At 38.5% G+C, this 19,707-nt stretch overlaps 2 protein-coding genes across 2 annotated transcripts in view; one reads left to right on the top strand and one right to left on the bottom strand.

Moving 5' to 3' along the window:
• Positions 1-19,707, top strand: part of LOC140848917 (uncharacterized) — a 126,347-nt gene that overhangs the window by 83,897 nt on the left and 22,743 nt on the right. The window contains exon 3 of the mRNA XM_073234170.1: positions 12,738-12,803. Within this exon, the coding sequence (XP_073090271.1) occupies positions 12,738-12,803 (66 nt within the window). The remainder of the gene's footprint in view (positions 1-12,737; positions 12,804-19,707) is intronic.
• Positions 1-19,707, bottom strand: part of LOC140845526 (transmembrane and coiled-coil domain-containing protein 5A-like) — a 65,723-nt gene that overhangs the window by 18,373 nt on the left and 27,643 nt on the right. The gene's annotated exons all lie outside the window — the stretch shown is intronic.

The raw sequence follows: 19,707 nt of genomic DNA on the forward strand, positions 1-19,707 counted from the left end.
TTCTTGCTTTATTGACTTCTGTGTTGTTTTTCTGTTTTCAGTTTTATGGATTTCTGCTCTTCTTTATTTACTTCCTTCGGATTACTTTGGCTTCTTTTGCTCTTCTTTCTTCTAGTTCCCTAAGGTAGAATCATAGTATTAATGTGAAGCCTCGCTTCTTTCTAATAGATGCATTTAATGACATATTTCCTTCTAAACATTGCTTTAGCTTTATCCCACCAATTTTGATACATTGTATTTTCATTTTCACTCAGTTCAAAATGTTTTCTAATTCTGTTTGAAACTTGCTCTTTAGCCTTTGGATTATTTAGCAGTTTTTAATCTAATTCCTAAGAATATTTTTCTGTTACTGATTTCTAATTCAATTCCATTATGGTCAGAGGATACACTTTACATGATTTCAATACTTTTAAATGGGTAAGGTTCTTTTATGACCAGTATATGGTCTGTCTTGGTAAATGATCTACGTGCCCTCAGAAGGAATATGTGTTCTTCTGTTCTTTGATGGATGGAGAGGTACATTGTTCAGGATTACTATGGTCTTGTTGATTTTTTTTGTCTACTCATTTTATTATTGAAAGAGGAAATTGAAAGCCTCCAACTATAATTGTGGATTGATTTCTCCTTGCAGTTCTCCAGTTATATTGTAATACCACTTTTATTTTTTGTTCCTGTGTGTGCATACATTAAACATTGTATGTCTTCGTGCATTGGCCCTCATATCATTACATAATGAGCCTCTTTGTCCTTGGTAATTTTCCTTGTTCTAAAGTCTACTTGGTCTAATATTAATAGAGACAGTCAGCTTTCTTTGACAAGTGTTCACATGGTGTGTATTTTTCCTTCCTTTTTACTTTTAACCTATCTATATCAGGATATTTGAAGTGGGTTTCTAGACAGCATATACTTAGGTCTTATTTTTTTGTCCAATTTAATGATCACTGACTTTTACTTGGTGTGCTTAGAACGTTTATATTTAATATAGTTATTGATGAGGTGGTATTTTCCTCAGTCATTATTTTATTTGTTTTCTTTTTGTCCCCTCCATTTTTTATTTTCCACTTTTGTGTATTTTGAAATATTTAAAAATATATTCATATTCCATTTTAATGTCTCTTGTTTGCTTTTGGTTTTTGTGTAGTATTTGATGGTTGTTCTAGGCATTACCAAATACATATGTCATGTTTTAATCTATTAAAATTACTATTGTACCTCTTCAAGGGAAATGTAGAAACTTCATCTTGCCCCTTTTATGTTGTATTAGTAGTTGTCATATATATTACACATCTGCATACATTAAAAACTACCAATTTTATAATTTTGGCTCTCCATCGTTATATTTCAAAGAACTTTAGAGGAGAAAATAATCTGTCATATTTACCTATTTACCATTTATGTTGCTCTTCCTTCATGACTGAATTCTCAATTCCCTGTGATATATTTTCCTTACTTCCTACAGTACTTCCTTGAACATTTCTTTTATAAAGGCCTGCTTCTGACTAATTCTCTTAGTTTTCATTCATCTGAGACTGTTGTTATTATTTCTTCATTCATCAAAGGTATTCTTACTGAGTAACTCTGGGTTGACATTTTCTTTTCTTATACTGCTTTTAAAATGTTGTGCACTGCCTTCTGGCCTCATGAGAAGTCCACAGTCATTCAAATGTTATATGTCATTTTTTTTCCTCTGGTAGCTTTCAAGATTTAAAAAAAAATATTTCTCTTCAGTAGCTTGATTAAGATACATCTCAGCATGGTTTTCTCTGAGTTTATCCAGTCAGGGGTTCTCTGAGCTTCCTGAGTCTGTAAATTTGTCTTTTACCAAATTTGGGCAGTTTTCAGCCATTATTTCTTCAAATATTTATTCTGCCCCAATCATAGTCTCCTGTCCCACGTCTCAAATGGCATTAATGTTTTCCCTTTTTGTTCTATTCTACAGGTCTCTGAGACTCTTTTGATATTTTTTTCTCTGTTGTTCAAATTGGATAATTTGCATTGCTTTGCTCAAGTTCATAGATTCCTTTGTCATAGTTACTTTATTTTTCATTGTAAAATGTCCATCTTGTTAATTTTTACAGCTTCTCTTTATTTTCTGAGAACTACTGTCTTTCCATTTGTTTCAAGCACATTCAGTCCTACACTGCATGGAACATAGTTATTATAGCTGCTATAACTTTTGTTGGATTTAGATTACCGATATTCAGAATAAGGGAGAAAGCTGTTGAGTATCTTTTTCCTTATGAGTTGTTCAGATTTTCCCTGTTCTTTGTATATTAGGTAAGTTTAAATTACATCGTAGACATTTTGAATATACTGTCAGGAGTTTCTGGGTCTGGTTAAAATCCTATGGGAAGTAGGATTTACACAGTTCCAGTCAAGTTGGAGTAACGGAGACCAGTTTCACCATCCCTTTGAAACAACCAAATAAAGGGACAAGTTATATGCAGCAATGGTTTTCAAGACTCTAATATCAAGCCATGAAGGACAGCAATCCATGGAGAGATCAGACACAAAAGAGGCAAGCCTTGTAATTGCCCTTTTCAATTCCTTGAGAGAGTTACCAGACCATGATGCAGGAAAGAGGAACCACAGTTGAGAGTCTGGAGATGATGCAGGTCGGATCAGGGCTGGTAAAGGGACCTGACAACCCAGTGCTTTAGGAGTTCAAAGAAAGGACCCTGGCCTTCTGTGAGCACTGGTTTATCTATCTATGAAATCTCACCTAATGCTAATGGATGAGTTACTGGAAATCAGATAATGTATTTATTGGATAATGATAGGGAATATTTGAAAATCATTAGAATTCTTTTTCCTAATATTAGACAAAGTCCATTTTTAATGAAGAAAATGACAGCACTACAAATACTAGTTGCTTAAAATGCTCTTTAAAGGGGGACGTTACTCAGTTTTCTTCCACCAAACAGCCCGCTTCCTAGGAATCAAAAGAGATGGTCTCTGTATGAAGAAAAGGGAAAATCCAGAAAAGCTCAGTGGAAAATCAGAGAATCACGAATTGGGTCAGTTCCTGCTGTGTCCAGAAAAGACTTGCGGCCAGAAAGGCAGTGCTGTCTCCAAATCACGGGTACTCGCCCTCTCTCTACTCCCTCAGTGTGCAGAGGCGCAGGAAGGCATTCCCTTTCTTTCTACCCCAGAGACCACTGGCAGCATAGCAGCCTCTACGAGTGCTCAGATTTCCTCTCCTATCACTGTGGCAGAACTCTTCAAAGTGAAGATGAGAGACACATGTACATGGTTGGCCAGCCTGAGCCGTCCATGAAAACTCATGGCAGAAAGGGAAGTGCATAAAAATATTTCTGCCATTTTAATATTAGACCATTAGATATAGATTTTTAAAATTGAAAGTAGCCCAGTGGCTTTAAATATCTAGCTATCAGTTCCTCTAATAAACAGATCAAATGAAACTGGACCCTTTACCCCTCCAAAGAAACCAAAGTAGATTTGATACAACTTTGTCATTTCACAAGGTGCCTACTTTTCAAAGTTTTGACTTTCAACCTTAAAAAGGGTGACATTCAGTAAGAGCTAAAAGCCTCACATTATTCATTTTTCTTTGAGCTTTTCTTGAATTCAAGCTCTGATCTTGGTGTTTTTGGAAAGACTCCCTTTACAACAGCTGCCCAGTGAGCCATTAAAATGACAAGCCAAGGGCCGCATGGAGGGTGAGAGCACTTAGTGCAATACTAACAGTGAGACGACAAAAAGGGTCCCTCTAGTCAGTTGCAAAGGTGTCTACATCTGGGAGCAGAGGGAGAATTTTCAAGTTAAAGCACAGATAATCTTTGAACTCCAGGGTTTGCAATTGGGATTATAAAGCTGTGGTACCATACTGTCTTTAAAGAAAACCCAAAATAATCTATAAAGTAAGATAGTCAGCAATACACGTTACCATGTTTGAGATACAAAATTAATATGCAAGAATCAATTTCATTTCTAAATATAATTTCTATGACAAGGTAGAAGTACTTCTAAATGAAACCAATTTAAAGTCAATTCAAAAAAAGTAAGAATAATTTTACAAACTACAGGACCTCAAGAGTGCATTTTTAAATGTCAAAGACATTAAAGATGAGTCAAATAAATTGAAACATAATAGTGTTGTAAAGATATCAGTATTATTATATTTTAGATTTTTAAATATTTTAAAGATATCAATCTCAACCAATTTACCTATATATTATTTGTAATGCTTGTCAAAATCCAAGCTGGTATATTTTTAGAAGGATTTGATAATTTATTCCAAAATGTATGTAGAAAACAAAAAAACATAAATATCTAACTAGAAGAAATATGACTTGACCTACCAGATCTCAAAACTTATAATATTGTAAAAAATATGACTTGACCTACCAGCTCTCAAATCTTTTATTACAAGTCTGTAGTAATTAAAAGACTCTTTAATTGGATATAAGTACAGAAACATTGCTCAGTGCGACCAAGGAGAGCTCTTGAAAAGACACACCTGTATAGAAACCTAAGGGATAGAGGTGGCATTACTCATCTCTAGGCAAAGGCAGTCCATCATAGACCCTGTCTCACACCATACATAACATTGATTCTAGGTGTTTAAAAAACTCAACTATGTGAAGTAAAACTTAAAACTTCTAGATAAGAGTATTTTTACAACATTGAAGTAAGAATCTGTCTTAAACAAGACAAAGCCAACTTTTTACATACTTCATACCGATATCTGCTCATCTAATGTAGCTGGAGCAAAACCCCAATCACACTAGTTGATTCTACTTTAAATTTATGATCTTAAAAGTCAGGTGGACCATTACTTTATCATTTGCCCAACAATTGCATTGTACTTCCCTTGTTCATTCACTCTCCTGTTCTTCTAGGCAAGTGCAGTTGATTCTTATTGTTTGCTGCAGTCGTGTTCTGTGAAGTGATCACACACAGTGAGTTGGTGAATACTAAACCAGCGCTCTAGGGGAAATACAGAGTTAGTTTCCTTTGAGCTCTTGGCCACATTTTTGTAAACAAATTAATATACAGTCTAGTTTTATGTGTGTGTTTCTGTTTAAAGAAATTTTATTTAACATATATTATTGATTCATTAGCATTGAACTCACTAGGCAACAACACTGCAACTCATGCCTGAATGGAGCTTCTCTAACACATTTTCTCCATAGGGCATGTCACAGCCTTCTTGCACTGAGGAACAACATACAACACACTTTAGCACTATGCTTGGATGGATGGGTGGGGGCGTATTTTAAATGCAAAATCACCAATCAAAGCACAAAAATTCTAAAAAGATGTGGCATTAAATAGACAATGAAAAAGACTTGTTTATAGAATTAGAATGGAAACAAAAAGTCAGAGTATCATCTTGCTCAGTCTCAGCTGGGAATATGCACATTGGCAAGTTAGATTTTTTGCAGCTGTAAGCATGTACATGTCTGCAAATGACCAAGAAAGCACTGATTTGGTTTGGGAGTTACAAATTAATTTTAGCATATAGGTGCATTTACAGATATGAAATCCAAAAATAATGAGAATCAACTGTATTTTACATCTTCTCATCTTGATCCTTCAATACCTCCTCGACACTCAAACTCATGACTGTTTTTCCTACTTGTCCAAGAAATTTGAAGCAATCAGAAATTCTTGGCTCCCACCACCACATTGTCAACCTTCTAGAGTCTTCCCCCACATACTCTACCTTCTTGCTTCCTACCAGAGATAAATTCTTCCTGTTCCTACTTAAGTCGCACTCACCCCACCACCCTCCCCACTCCCCACCTGTCTGTGCCCAAAATCCCATTTCCTCCCTTTTCAAAGACAGTCTTCCCTTTCTCCCAGATTTTCAACCATGTTTTCTCCCACCTAGGTCACTTTCATCAGTACAAAAATAATGTTCTCTCTCCTTCCTTGACAATCTTTCTGGAAGTTATTTTGCAGTATTATGAAAAACTTTTAAAAGTATTCATTTTTTGTAAAGATTCCTATATCTGTCTGTAATACTAGTGAGATATTCAGAAATAAGCACTAATAGTATCTACAAGCTCATTAATTGCAGAATTTATAAAAGAAAATAGTGTAAAGCAATCTAAGTAAACAGGGAGCTGCCTACATGTAGCCAATAAAATACTATGCAGACATTATAAGTGCAGATTAATATTTAGTAATATAGATATATTCATTATAAATTAAGTGAAAACTGTAGATTACTAAACACATTATAAAATATGGTCCTACTTTTCTGAGAAGAAGAGAATGTACTTATTTTGCCTCTGGGTTTGCACTCTGAAAAATAATCAAAAGATATATAGCAACATTTCACCCCTAGTCTGCTCTGCTTGACTCTGAACCTGTCTGACATGGCTGCTCTTGCTCTCAGCTAGACTGCGATGGAAACCCATGGAAGCTACTCTAAATCTTAGTCCAGATAGCCACGCTAAAACTATACAAGTTTCACTAACTTATTCCTGGAATATTAAAACACGTTTGAGTTTCAGTGCTTTCTTTTTCCTATATGGATACACACCCTATTTAATTGTAACTTTGGGACTATGACTAAGGGTCATGTTAAATCTAGCAAAATGATGGCCCAAGTGGTGAGCTGGGATCAGAGACTGTGGGAACTCAAATCCAGTGCCCCTGATGGAATAAGAACAAACAGCTCTTCAGTGGAAAAACCAACCAGAAGTGTCCCATGATGGTTTTTAAAAAAATCAAAATGCTGTAATGTCAAAGAGCAAGAAGTGCTCTTTCTAGGCTAGGCTAGAGCTGGGTTTGTAGTAGGTTGAACAGTTCAAAGCCAGACATCCATCCTGACAGCTGTTCTGATTCTCACAAACTGTCACCAGGGCTGCTACTCAGCTAATACTCACCAGACGTTTTGAGAGGTTGACAAAATCCCCCAAAATCTATCCCAATTCCCCCAAACAATTAACTCTCATCAGATTCTAAAAGTCATCCTTGTACAATATTAAACAACAGGATATTACTTAAGGAGAAAATAAGAATAGGCAATAGAATTTAAGTTTAATACTATTTCAGTTTTCAGAGGGCTTAAGCAAATTCAGTTATTTATTTTGACAACCATCCTGAAACAGCAAGAGGCGGTATGGTTACCCTGGCTTACAGGTGATGAAAGGGCAGCTCAGTGGGTTCAGTGCCCTGCTCAGTCCCATTGCTCATAAGATGGCAGCACAGGAGCACAGACCCGCTGCTCTTGGTCCCCTGCTCTTGGCTGCATGGCTCACTGCTGAATGGCTTTCAGACCTTGGAAGATATGTACCCCAAAGCTTTCATCCCCACCTCCTTCTGCTGACCCCAGACCCTCACCACCGCACATTTACATACTGTAAACCCTTTGCCTCTGTCCCCCTACCAGCTCCACAGTCCAGCTCAAGGCCCAGATGCTGCCTGTATAGAAAGCACCTATTTAGGTTCCTTAGGTGTTTGCTTTATAAGTTTTTGGATCGTTCTACATTGTATGTCCAAAAAAAAGGTTAAGAAAAAACATTTCTATGGTGAAGAAAATGGTTAACTTTTAGTTTTCTTAATTACATCCTTTTCTTGTCCATATCTGTTGGCAGATTATGAGAGAACTGTGACCATTTCATGACCCGCCTTTGCCTCAGTCCCTCATTCCCGACAGTCGATGTCTCTCTTTGCTCATGACCTTTCCCACCTGGACCTGGGACAGCACTTCATCCCCTGACAAAGTGAGCCTCATTAATCCAAGGGTGCTGCCCACTTGGGCTCCTAAAGTCTGGGAGCCTAGCCTTGACGTCCATCCAGTTCAAGCTCGGGCATAGAAAAATACGAGGAATTCTTTAGCTTAGGATTTTATGTGAAAATAGCAGAACGATATACTAAATAGGACTGAACATATACTTTGAGATGAGAACTATACAAAGGTTGTTATTTGCATGTAAAAAGGCATTTTTATCCAGGCCAGAGGCAAGGAACCTCAGTACCTGTGACCTCTGGCCTCAAGGTCAGTTGCAATGCCCCAGATAGACCTGCCTCTCAACTGTCATAGAACATTGGGAACGTTCTTTACTGTCACTGACAGCCATGTCCAGGCATAACTCTTGGTGCACCTGGCAGAGCAGAAGCTCTGTACGGACATTGGAAATCAATGTATATGTAGATATTTCTGCTAGACTATGTCCCCAAAGGAAACTAGAATTGAAGGGAAGAAGTATAGGAGCCCTGAGAGGAAATCCTATGAATGAAAAAGTTTAGCCAGTTTGACCTAATGGAGCAGGACAATACACTTCGACAAAATGCAGAGATGCCTTGTGTTTCCCTGGGCCAGCTTTTCTACCAACCTGCCCCTATATCCTCCCCTTCCCCAGGTGATGAGTGTGCTCTGGATAGGAGAGGGTGCAGGCCAAGAGGCCTGCCTTAGCCCTTCAGAGCCAGCGGAGTGGTGATCCAGAGGAGAGAGGCGGCAGGCGGGGAGTGGCCTGGGTGCAAGGGGGGCAGAGGGGTTGTAGAGCACGTGGGCTTTGCTTGTATGGTGTAAGTCCCATGTCCCCTTTTAGGCACTTGGAAAAGAGACGTGAACCTACCCTCCTAGAAGTAAGGGTATATTCAGATTACCAATGAAAGCACACTTAGAAATCCTGAGGAATATTTTGGAAGACCCATTGTGAACAGGGGAAAATTTTTGACAAAGGCCCTAAGAATGCACAATGAATAAAATAGTATCGCCAATGACTACTTTTGAGAAAACTGGGATCCACATGCCAGAGAATGAACTTGGACCCTTATCTTACAACATAGAAAAATAATCTCAAAATGAATCAACTCAAAAGACATCAAAAGATGTAATACCTGGAATCATAAAGCTTTTAGAAGAAAACTTTGGGGATATCTCCTTGCCTTTGGTCTCTTTAGAGAGAATTAAGAGGGAAGAAGAAATGTAGAAGATTCTTCTATAATCTAGGTGTCACCAGGAGCCTCCACACTCTTGAATTCTAGCTAAGATTGCCTTTTGTTCTTTTCCTATTTCTGCAAATCTTGTCTCCTAATTACCTCTCCATTAAATAATTTAGGGTTGTTTATTTCTAATCCAACATTCATTCAAACTTGAGGCATGACTGCTTCTTTTCTCCCAAAATTCAATTGTAAGAGTCAACAAAAGGCAACTTGTAGGTTCAAGTATCTACAACTGTGTGTGGTAGATTTTACTGTTGACTGAAGTATGTGCGTGGGAGCATACATTGCAGTGCTACTTAGAAAATAATCTAAAATCCAATATTGGCTTCCTGGTGTCCAGAAATTCTCTTGTCCATGTCTACCAACTTGGATCTCAGTGTTTCATCTTGTTATTCAGCTTTCTCTCCTGCTTCTCCTCTTCCAAGATGTGACAAAAGTTCCTTGTATTTTATTATTATAAAGAGCATTTGTGCTCTAGCACTCATCCTCCCTCACAGTTCACACTTTGCATAACTGAAGATTTATTAATGTGCTTTGTTAAAAAATGGTTCAAGTATTCCAAGTGTCACCTTTTCTTTTTTTCCCTGTCCCCAGTTAGTTTCTATAGGAGCAGGGAGAGAAATGTAGTTTATTTCCCCAGAGGTAAGAATTATGACTTTACCTTAGTAGACAGGAGGGTACAATTGATTTGATAGCAATTGAAACAAATTCTCCATTATGTTAGTGCCCCAGCATAAAGACTTGGGTAACGCTAGTTTACTAGAAGGGCTACTGAAAAAAGACTCAAGAGACCAGGTTCTTATCCTGATTCTGTCACTAGCAAGTTATGATTTGGGGCGGGGTGGTAAATAAGTATCTTACTGGGCCTGAATGAATGAACAGTCTTTAAATTCCCTGTGAATCCTACAACTCAATGATCTGTCTGAGAGTTTCTCTGGTGTGTAATTCTATAAATGCAGCTATGGCTGGGATTCCCCCCTTCACAGGTGGGTGAACATCACACCACTCTGGACTGTATACCCACCTCCCCCTGGCCAGCTATCCGGTCGACGTCTGCTGTCAAAAAGCAACAGAGGTTTTTTACAGGTGAAGCTTTGGAGCCGATCCTGGTTCTTTCAATTCATGACTTCCGTTTATTTGGTTTCTGAATTGGCTTCCTTGTTTGTAAACTGGCATAATAGTATCTACCTTGGAAGACTCTGAACATTTAATATAATAATGCAAGTGAAACACACTTAGTATGTGTCTGGCACATAATAAGTGCTCAATAAATCAAACTGATGGTCATTAATTCCATGTTTGTTGAAAAGGGGCTGGGTAAGTGTCATGGCAAGCTATTTCTGGGTATGCCGAGACATCTTAGTGTGTGTGGTCAGATGATCTCAGCTTACTTTCCAAGTCAACTCCTAAGCTTTGGTTTTGTTGAGTGGGAAATACAGTCTGAGAGGGAGAGCTGACTGGCTTTAGCAGCAATTTTTTTTTTAAAGCTGTGTGGAGGGAGAGGAAGGCAGATGGATCCCAGAGTCAGGAGGAAAGGGGATTTTGAAACGATAAACCTGACCAAAGGGGGTTGTGATTCAGTTTCTGTGCAGCAAATTAGCAACATACATCCTTTTTCTGTCCCCATGAAAATTAAATTTATTTATTTATAAAACTGAATATAAATAGCACTGTGGAGTGATATCCCTTTTTGGAAGTTATCAAACTGTGGAATTCTGCTCCATGGTGAGCATGCGTATAAGGGCGGAGACCATGTGAGGAAGTCCTTCCACTTAGAACACATATTCTGAAGATATTAGGCAGATGATCCTTGTAGGTAGTGACTCAGCCCCTGGGGTAGGAGACTATATGATCTGTGCTCTTGATGTTCAAACCCAGATCTGGCCGATGACCCTGTGAAAAATGGGACAGTTTGCTGTTATCACAGACCTGCCCCCATCTGGTCGGCACTTTGCAGGGGTACAATATATACCTATGGTAACGAAACCCCTTCTGAGGAGAGCCTGCATTTTCCACAGAACAGTGCCCTTTGCTGTTTCTGAGGGAGCCATTGAGCCATAGTCAGATCATGGGGGAAGAGTGCCCTGCTCCTTGTTTGCAATGGTCAAGGTACTGGGAGGCCACCTCCTGGCACCTGCAGCCAGTCTCAGCTTGTAAATATTCAGCAGGAGAATCAAGACAGCCCAGCCACAGCAGCTGACCTCCCCTGCATCTGTTCCTAAGCTCTAATCCCACACTGCATGTGAATGCTCCTTCCCTATTTTCACTGCAAACACAGAAGAGCTTCCATTAAGAAGGAATTGCTACAACAGTGAGTTTAACCCCTGAAGGCTGTCTTTAGAAACTTCTGCTTCTCAGTATTATAAAATTAAAGGAAGCACAGTCAATGGCTGCAGTGAAGTAGTCAGGTAGAACAGAGCAGCAGTTCACTGTTGGAGGTTTACACTGCTGAGGGATCAGCCTTGTTTCCTTTCCTTCCTCCCTTCCCTGCTCCCCCCTCCATCATCATCATCTTTTTAATAAAACCTTCTAAAGTTGCCATAATCTCCGTCTACAGGAATGATGTCACATAGTGGAATCTTTTTTTGCTGACTCACTTTACATTCTGGGAACAACTGTTTTTGCTGGTTCTCTCCACTCTCTGAATTCTCATTCTCAGTTTTGTATTCTGGGTGTGATATAGTCAACATCTACCTTTACTTTAAGTAACAACAAGGGCAGTTATGGACTTCAAGATGTTATTAGGGATTTGTGTCCTTCCACATTGTTATACCCCCATGGCACCTCACAGCACATTGTAGGGGCTCCATACATATTTGTTGATAACATGCAAGGACAAAGTAGCTCAAGATCCTCCGGAAGCCTGAACTCACAAGAGACAGACTATAAATACGTCCATTCGGTGATGCCAGCTCCCTGGAGGGCCAGCAGAGCCCTGGCTCACCCTGTGGCCTGAGTGTCATTGCAGGCTCTAGCCCCTTTTCTCCACTTCGCCTCACCACACCCTGAAGGGGCCCCTTCTCTGCCTTCTGCCCTCTTTCCACTCCCCGTACCCCAGCTTCTTAACTGGGTCAGTGATTTAGCATTTGCTCCTTCAGTGTCTTTTGTTTTCCTCCAAATTAGAATCCATCAGCCCCACCAGTGATCAAGTTTGAATGCCCCAAGCCTGTTTCCCCGTCGTCACTGCTTGGGATTATGATGTTCCTGCTGGTTGTTCACCTTCTCCAATGTTGTCATCCCTGTACTGCTCTGTGCGACTCCCCTGCCAGCCCCCTTCCACCCAAGTGCTTCCAGTCTACTCTCTGGTACTCCCCATTATCTACAAACCCCTCAGGTCTACAGACCTCTCCCCCAACTCTTTCCCCACCTTCACCATGACTAGCTCCCCACCAAAGACACGAGGTCTCCTCCAGGCCCAAGAAGCTGCTCATTTTCTCACACCATTGTTAAATGAGAATAAGATATATAAAATGTTTAGCACATAGCTTGGTATATAGGAAGGTCTCTCCAGAAATGGCAGCTGTTAACACTCCATCATCGTAATTATCATTGTTGTTATTTCTCAGGTCAGGACATGAGGTCATTGCCTTCCCCATTCCCCAAAAGCATGTCTTGAACATTCTCTGCCTTCTGGTGAAGACCCTGCCTGCTGTAGAGTGACTCTGACCCGTAAACTCCGACTCTCCTCCGTGCCCGCCAGCCCCACCTCTCTTCACCTCCCTTCCTCTGCGTCTTAGACTTCATGGTGCAGCCTCTCCATCATACTCCTGCCCGTGCCCTAAACTCTCTTGTCTGCCCTCCATGTTTTCCAGACCTGCCCAGACATCTCATCCCTGAATGGTTCCACTTCTGCCTTTTCTGCACCAGCACCTGAGCAGGTAAGCTTTACACTTAACTTGCCGATAATGGTTGTTTATACAGGACATTTTTTCACACATTTCATAAAATAGATTATTTGAAGTTTTCTTTCTGTGGTATATTGTTAAAAACAACAAGAAATTACAGAGGATCTGATTTGCTACAAACTCAGATAGCAGTGAAGACAGTGACATGGCAACAGGGTTCTTGAAGGCTAAAAGCGTGGCTACAGGGCTATAAAATAAATTGGGAGGATTTTTATCTTTTTATGCTGCTGAGCACAAGAATTAAGCTGTCCCTTAAAAGTTTCATCATGATTAGTGTTCATTGATTTTAATATGGAGTTTTGGCCTTTAAACATGAGAAGTATTGAATTAAGTCTGTTTAAATCGACTCAGATTCAGTAGTAGAACCAGGACGGAACACTTGACTTCAGCTCTTCTTTTAGTTCTAGATTATTCTTATGCTATTTACTGTTGGTCAAGCTCTGGGACTTTGGAATTGAATTGTCTGGTTGCAGACTGTCAGTGTAAGCAATGGTTTCAGAGGTGGTTGAGTGACTTACTTGGGCCCAGAACTCCATTTCCTCTACCTCAGTGCCATAACTTACAAATCCTGCCTGAGTTTCCAGCCTCCTGGCCTGTCCTCCAGACTTAAAACTTCCCAGCCCCCACAATTACATGAACCAGTTACTTAGAATAAATCTCTTTCTAAACTATGTATCATTATATATAAAAGAAAAAAAAAAAAAAATATATATATATATATATATATATATATATATATATTCCTATTGGGAGAAACCCTTACTGACACTGATATCCCAAAGTTTGCTATATTTATAACTGTCCCTTCACTTTCCAGGGACCATAGTCTGCTACTATAATTCTTCCTTTGAAGTCATACACAATATGATCCATCATTCAAAAGTTAAAGTTTTATAAGCACTTAGGACTACCTAAATCTTCAGGTACTTTCAAAAATAAACGAATGCAGTTTTTGGAGACTATTTTTTTTTAAATAATAAGACCTGGGAAAATGTTCATAAAATTTTTTTAATCAATAGAAAATCTATAAATGATCTTGTGCATCATGCCTAGTGTACCAGTTCTTTCAGTTTTTATTTTTCTAAAATTTCATTCCAATTAAGTATGAATCTAATTTTTATTATTTTTAAAAATAAAAAACCAAACTGGGAAAAGTAAGGACAGTGTTAATCTCCTTGAGGTGAAATTACATATGGGATGTTTTACTTTTTAAAATAATATATATATTGTTCTTTTTTTTATCTTTTTCTTTGAGAGGTTGTCTCTCAAATTTATTGATCAAATGGTTGTTAACAACAATAAAATTCTGTATAGGGGAGTCAATGCTCAATACACAATCATTAATCCACCCCAAGCCTAATTCTCGTCAGTCTCCAATCTTCTGAAGCATAACAAACAAGTTCTTACATGGTGAACGAATTCTTACATAGTGAATAAGTTCTTACATGGTGAAGAGTGCAAGGGCAGTCATCACAGAAACTTTTGGTTTTGATCACGCATTATGAACAATCAGGTCAAATATGAATATTCGTTTGATTTTTATACTTGATTTATATGTGGATCCCACATTTCTCCCTTTATTATTATTTTTCTATTTTTAATAAAATGCTGAAGTGGTAGGTGGATGCAAGATAAAGGTAGAAAACAGTTTAGTGTTGTAAGAGAGCAAATGTAGATGATCAGGTGTGTGCCTGTAGACTAAGTGTTAATCCAAGCTAGACAAGGGCAATAATACATCCACGGATGCAGAAGATTTCTCTCAAAATGGGGCGTGAGGTTCTAAGCCTCACCTCTGTTGATCCCCAATTTCTCACATGATGGACCCCTGCGACTGTGCCTGTCTTAGGTTGTTCCTCCCTTGAGGAATCTTACCCGTCTCTGGCTAACCAGTCATCTTCTGGGGCCATACAGGGAGATGTAAAGATGGTGAGAGAGAAGCCATATTGTTTGAAAAGGTTAGCTTTTTACTTCTTTGCAGATTTATGCCCTGTGGCTTCTATGCCCACCATTTGTCTTGAGGTATCTTTACCACTTGGAGGAATTATGATACTTGGTAAATTCGATATGAGGCATGAATTCTATTTAAGGGTTGTAATTAGGAAGGAAGAAGAAAAGCTATAGAGGTAGCAGACAGAAGAAAACATGGGAGGATTGATGATTTCTTTGACATATCTTCTTGTAGAGTAACTTAAGTATGTATAGGTTTTAAAGTACTAATTAAATCGTGCACACACATTAACATAATGGGAATACAGTTACATAACCAAAGCAGATCTATAATTACCAGCCATCTCCAGTGAAGCCAAGAAAACCACTTGGGCACCCTAGGAACTTGTGAAAATTTGTCTATGATATGATGGATATTGTCCAACTGCACTGGAACAGTCTGAGAGAAATCAGACAAATTAAAAGAACCCATTCCTGGGAACTTTTCACATCCCATATGTGCTTTTAACAGTAGATAGTCTGAAGTTGTAAGATTTTGGAGCGCTACAACTTGCACTTCTCCTAATTCTTGGTTGAGTTCCAACAGTATAGATCCAGTCAAATTTGTTGTTTTACTGAAAGCACAGGCAGCTTAGATATCTCCTTCTTCATTCCAATGGCAAGTCCAGGGAACCAGTGGGATGGATGCAGCTACAACTGCAGCATCACCTGGATTTTTGTTGAGGTTTTTTGATGATCATCTTCTGGTATGACTCTTCCAAAGAGTGCTGATGTTGGAAGTTCTTCTTCATATCGTATCTAAGTGCATTTTCTGGGAAGCCAATTTAGGCTTTGATCCTCTGTATAAACACAAACAGACCCTTTGCCCACACTTTGATATGCCCTTTACACCATTGTGTAGAACTCATTGGAGGTCACCACACAGGAACTGCTTTTTTTTTTAAGAGAAAGGAATATTATTAGAAAAGTATACCTCCATAGCCAATCATCTGACACCCTTTAAGTGATAAAAATTAAGGATATTTAAAGCATTCATTAATTGTTGATTTACAGTTAGTTTTGTCCTATCAAGGAGTAATCCCCCTTTTCTTTCTTTTTTTTAATCTTTAATCTACACTTACATGAAGAATATTATGTTTACTAGGCTCTCCCCTATACCAGGTCCCCCCTATAAACCACTTTACAGTCACTGTCCATCAGCATAGCAAAATGTTGTAGAATCACTACTTATCTTCCCTGTGTTGTACAGCCCTCCCCTTTCTCCCTAATCTTAATACACCATTTCTTCATCCCCTCCCTTATCCCTTCCTACCCACCCATTCTCCCCAGTCCCTTTCCCCTTGGTACCTGTTAGTCCATTTTTGGGTTCTGTAATTCTGCTGCTGTTTTGTTCCTTCAGTTTTTCCTTTGTTCTTATAATCCACAGATGAGTGAAATCATTTGGTATTTCTCTTTCTCCACTTGGCTTATTTCACTTAGCATAATACCCTCCAGGTCCATCCATGTTGCTGCAAATGGTAGGATTTGCCCTCTTCTTATGGCTGAGTAGTATTCCATTGTTTATATGTAACACATCTTTATCCATTCATCTACCGATGGACATTTAGGTTGCTTCCAATTCTTGGCTATTGTAAATAGTGCTGCGATAAACAATAGGGGTGCATCTGTCTTTCTCAAACTTGATTGCTGCGTTCTTAGGGTAAATTCCTAGGAGTGGAATTCCTGGGTCACATGGTAGGTCTGTTTTGAGCATTTTGATGAACGTCCATACTGCTTTCCACAATGGTTGAACTAATTTACATTCCCACCAGCAGTGTAGGAACGTTCCCCTTTCTCCACAGCCTCGCTAACATTTGTTGTTGTTTGTCTTTTGGATGGTAACCATCCTTACTGGTGTGAGGTGATACCTCATTGTAGTTTCAATTTGCATTTCTCTGATAATTAGCAATGTGGAGCGTCTTTTCATGTGTCTGTTGGCCATCTGTATTTCTTTTTTGAAGAACTGTCTGTTCAGTTCCTCTGCCCATTTTTTAATTGGATTGTTTGTTTTTTGTTTGTTGAGGCGTGTGAGCTCTTTATATATTCTGGACGTCAAGCCTTTATCAGATCTGTCATTTACAAATATATTCTCCCATACTGTAGGGTTCCTTTTTGTTCTATTGATGGTGTCTTTCGCTGTACAGAAGCTTTTCAGCTTAATATAGTCCCACTTGTTCATTTTTGCTGTTGTTTTCCTTGTCTGGGGAGATATGTTCAAGAAGAGGTCACTCATGTTTATGTCTAAAAGGTTTTTGCCTATGTTTTTTTCTAAGAGTTTTATGGTTTCATGACTTACATTCAAGTCTTTGATCCATTTTGAATTTACTTTTGTGTATGGGGTTAGACAATGGTCCAGTTTCATTCTCCTACATGTAGCTGTCCAGTTTCCCAGCACCGTCTGTTGAAGAGACTGTCATTTCGCCATTGTATGTCCATGGCTCCTTTATCAAATATTAATTGACCATATATGTTTGGATTAATGTCTGGAGTCTCTAGTGTGTTCCACTGGTCTGTATCTCTGTTCTTGTGCCAGTACCAAATTGTCTTGATTCCTGTGGCTTTGTAGTAGAGCTTGAAGTTGGGGAGTGAGATCCCCCCTATGTTATTCTTCTTTCTCAGGATTGCTTGGCTATTCGGGGTCTTTGGTGTTTCCATATGAATTTTTGAATTATTTGTTCCAGTTCATTGAAGAATGATGCCGGTAATTTGATAGGGATTGCGTCAAATCTGTATATTGCTTTGGGCAGGATGGCCATTTTGATGATATTAATTCTTCCTAGCCATGAGCATGGAATGAGTTTCCATTTGTTAGTGTCTCCTTTAATTTCTCTTAAGAGTGACTAGTAGTTTTCAGGTTTCAAAGTCTTTCACTACTTTGGTTAGGTTTATTCCTAGGTATTTTATTCTTTTTGATGCAATGGTGAATGGAATTGTTTTCCTGATTTCTCTTTCTATTGGTTCATTGTTAGTGTATAGGAAAGCTACAGATTTCTGTGTATTAATTTTGTATCCTGCAACTTTGCTGTATTCTGATATCAGTTCTAGTAGTTTTGGAGTGGAGTCTTTAGGGTTTTTTATGTACAATATCATATCATCTGCAAATAGTGACAGTTTAACTTCTTCTTTACCAATCTGGATTCCTTGTATTTCTTTCTTTTGTCTGATTGCTGTGGCTAGGACTTCTAGTACAATGTTAAATAACAGTGGGAAGAGTGGGCATCCGTCTAGTTCCCAATCTCAGAGGAAAAGCTTTCAGCTTCTCGCTGTTCAATATAATGTTGGCTGTGGGTTTATCATATATGGCCTTTATTATGTTGAGGTACTTGCCCTCTATTCCCATTTTGATGAGAGTTTTTATCATGAATGGATGTTGAATTTTGTCAAATGCTTTTACAGCATCTATGTAGATGATCATGTGGTTTTTGTCTTTCTTTTTGTTGATGTGGTGGATGATGTTGATGGATTTTCGAATGTTGTACCATCCTTGCATCCCTGGGATGAATCCCACTTGGTCATGGTGTATGATCCTTTTGATATGCTGTTGAATTCTGTTTGCTAATATTTTATTGAGTATTTTTGCATCTACATTCATCAGGGATATTGGTCTGTAATTTTCTTTTTTGGTGGGGTCTTTGCCTGGTTTTGGTATTAGGGTGATGTTGGCTTCATAGAATGTGTTTGGGAGTATTCCCTCCTCTTCTATTTGTTGGAAAACATTAAGGAGAATGGGTATTATGTCTTCTCTGTGTGTCTGATAAAATTCCGAGGTAAATCCGACCACCGACGGGGTTTTGTTCTTGGGTAGTTTTTTGATTACCGTTTCAATTTCTTTGCTCGTAATTGGTTTGTTTAACTTTTGTGTTTCTTCCTTGGTCAGTCTTGGGAGGTTGTATTTTTCTAGGAAGTTGTCCATTTCTTCTAGGTTTTCCAGCTTGTTGGCATATAGGTTTTCATAGTAGTCTTTAATAATTCTTTGTATTTCTGTGGAGTCTGTTGTGATTTTTCCATTCTCATTTTTGATTCTGGTGATTTGTGTTGATTCTCTTTTTCTGTTAACAAGTTTGGCTAGAGGCTTATCTATTTTGTTTATTTTCTCAAAGAACCAGCTCTTAGTTTCTTTGATTTTTGCTATTGTTTTATTCTTCTCAATTTTGTTTATTTCTTCTCTGATCTTTATTATGTCCCTCCTTCTGCTGACTTTAGGCCTCATTTGTTCTTCTTTTTCCAGTTTCGACAATTGTGATGTTAGACTATTCATTTAGGATTCTTCTTCCTTCTTCAAGTGTGCCTGGATCGCTATATACTTTCCTCTTAAGACTGCTTTCACTGCGTCTCACAGAAGTTGGGGCATTGTGGTGTTGTTGTCATTTGTTTCTATATATTCTTTGATCTCTATTTTGATTTGTTTGTTGATCCATTGATTATTTAGAAGCATGTTGTTAAACCTCCACGTGTTTGTGAGCCTTTTTGTTTTCTTTGTAGAATTTATTTCAAGTTTTATACTTTTGTGGTCTGAAAAATTAGTTGGTAGAATTTCAATATTTTGGAATTTACTGAGGCTCTTTTTGTGGGCTATTATGTGGTCTATTCTGGAGAATGTTCCATGTGCACTTGAGAAGAAGGTATATCCTGTTGCTTTTGGATGTAGAGTTCTATAGATGTCTATTAGGTCCATCTGTTCTAGTGTGCTGTTCAGTGCTTCTGTGTCCTTACTTATTTTCTGCCCGGTGGATCTATCCTTTGGGGTGAGTGGTGTGTTGAAGTCTCCTAAAATGAATGCATTGCAGTGTATTTCCCTCTTTAGTTCTGTTAGTATTTGTTTCACATATGCTGTTGCTCCTTTGTTGGGTGCATATATATTTAGAATGGTTATATCCTCTTGTTGGACTGA

Source organism: Manis javanica, chromosome 1, assembly GCF_040802235.1.
Source record: "Manis javanica isolate MJ-LG chromosome 1, MJ_LKY, whole genome shotgun sequence".
NCBI classification, from domain to species: Eukaryota; Metazoa; Chordata; class Mammalia; order Pholidota; family Manidae; genus Manis; species Manis javanica.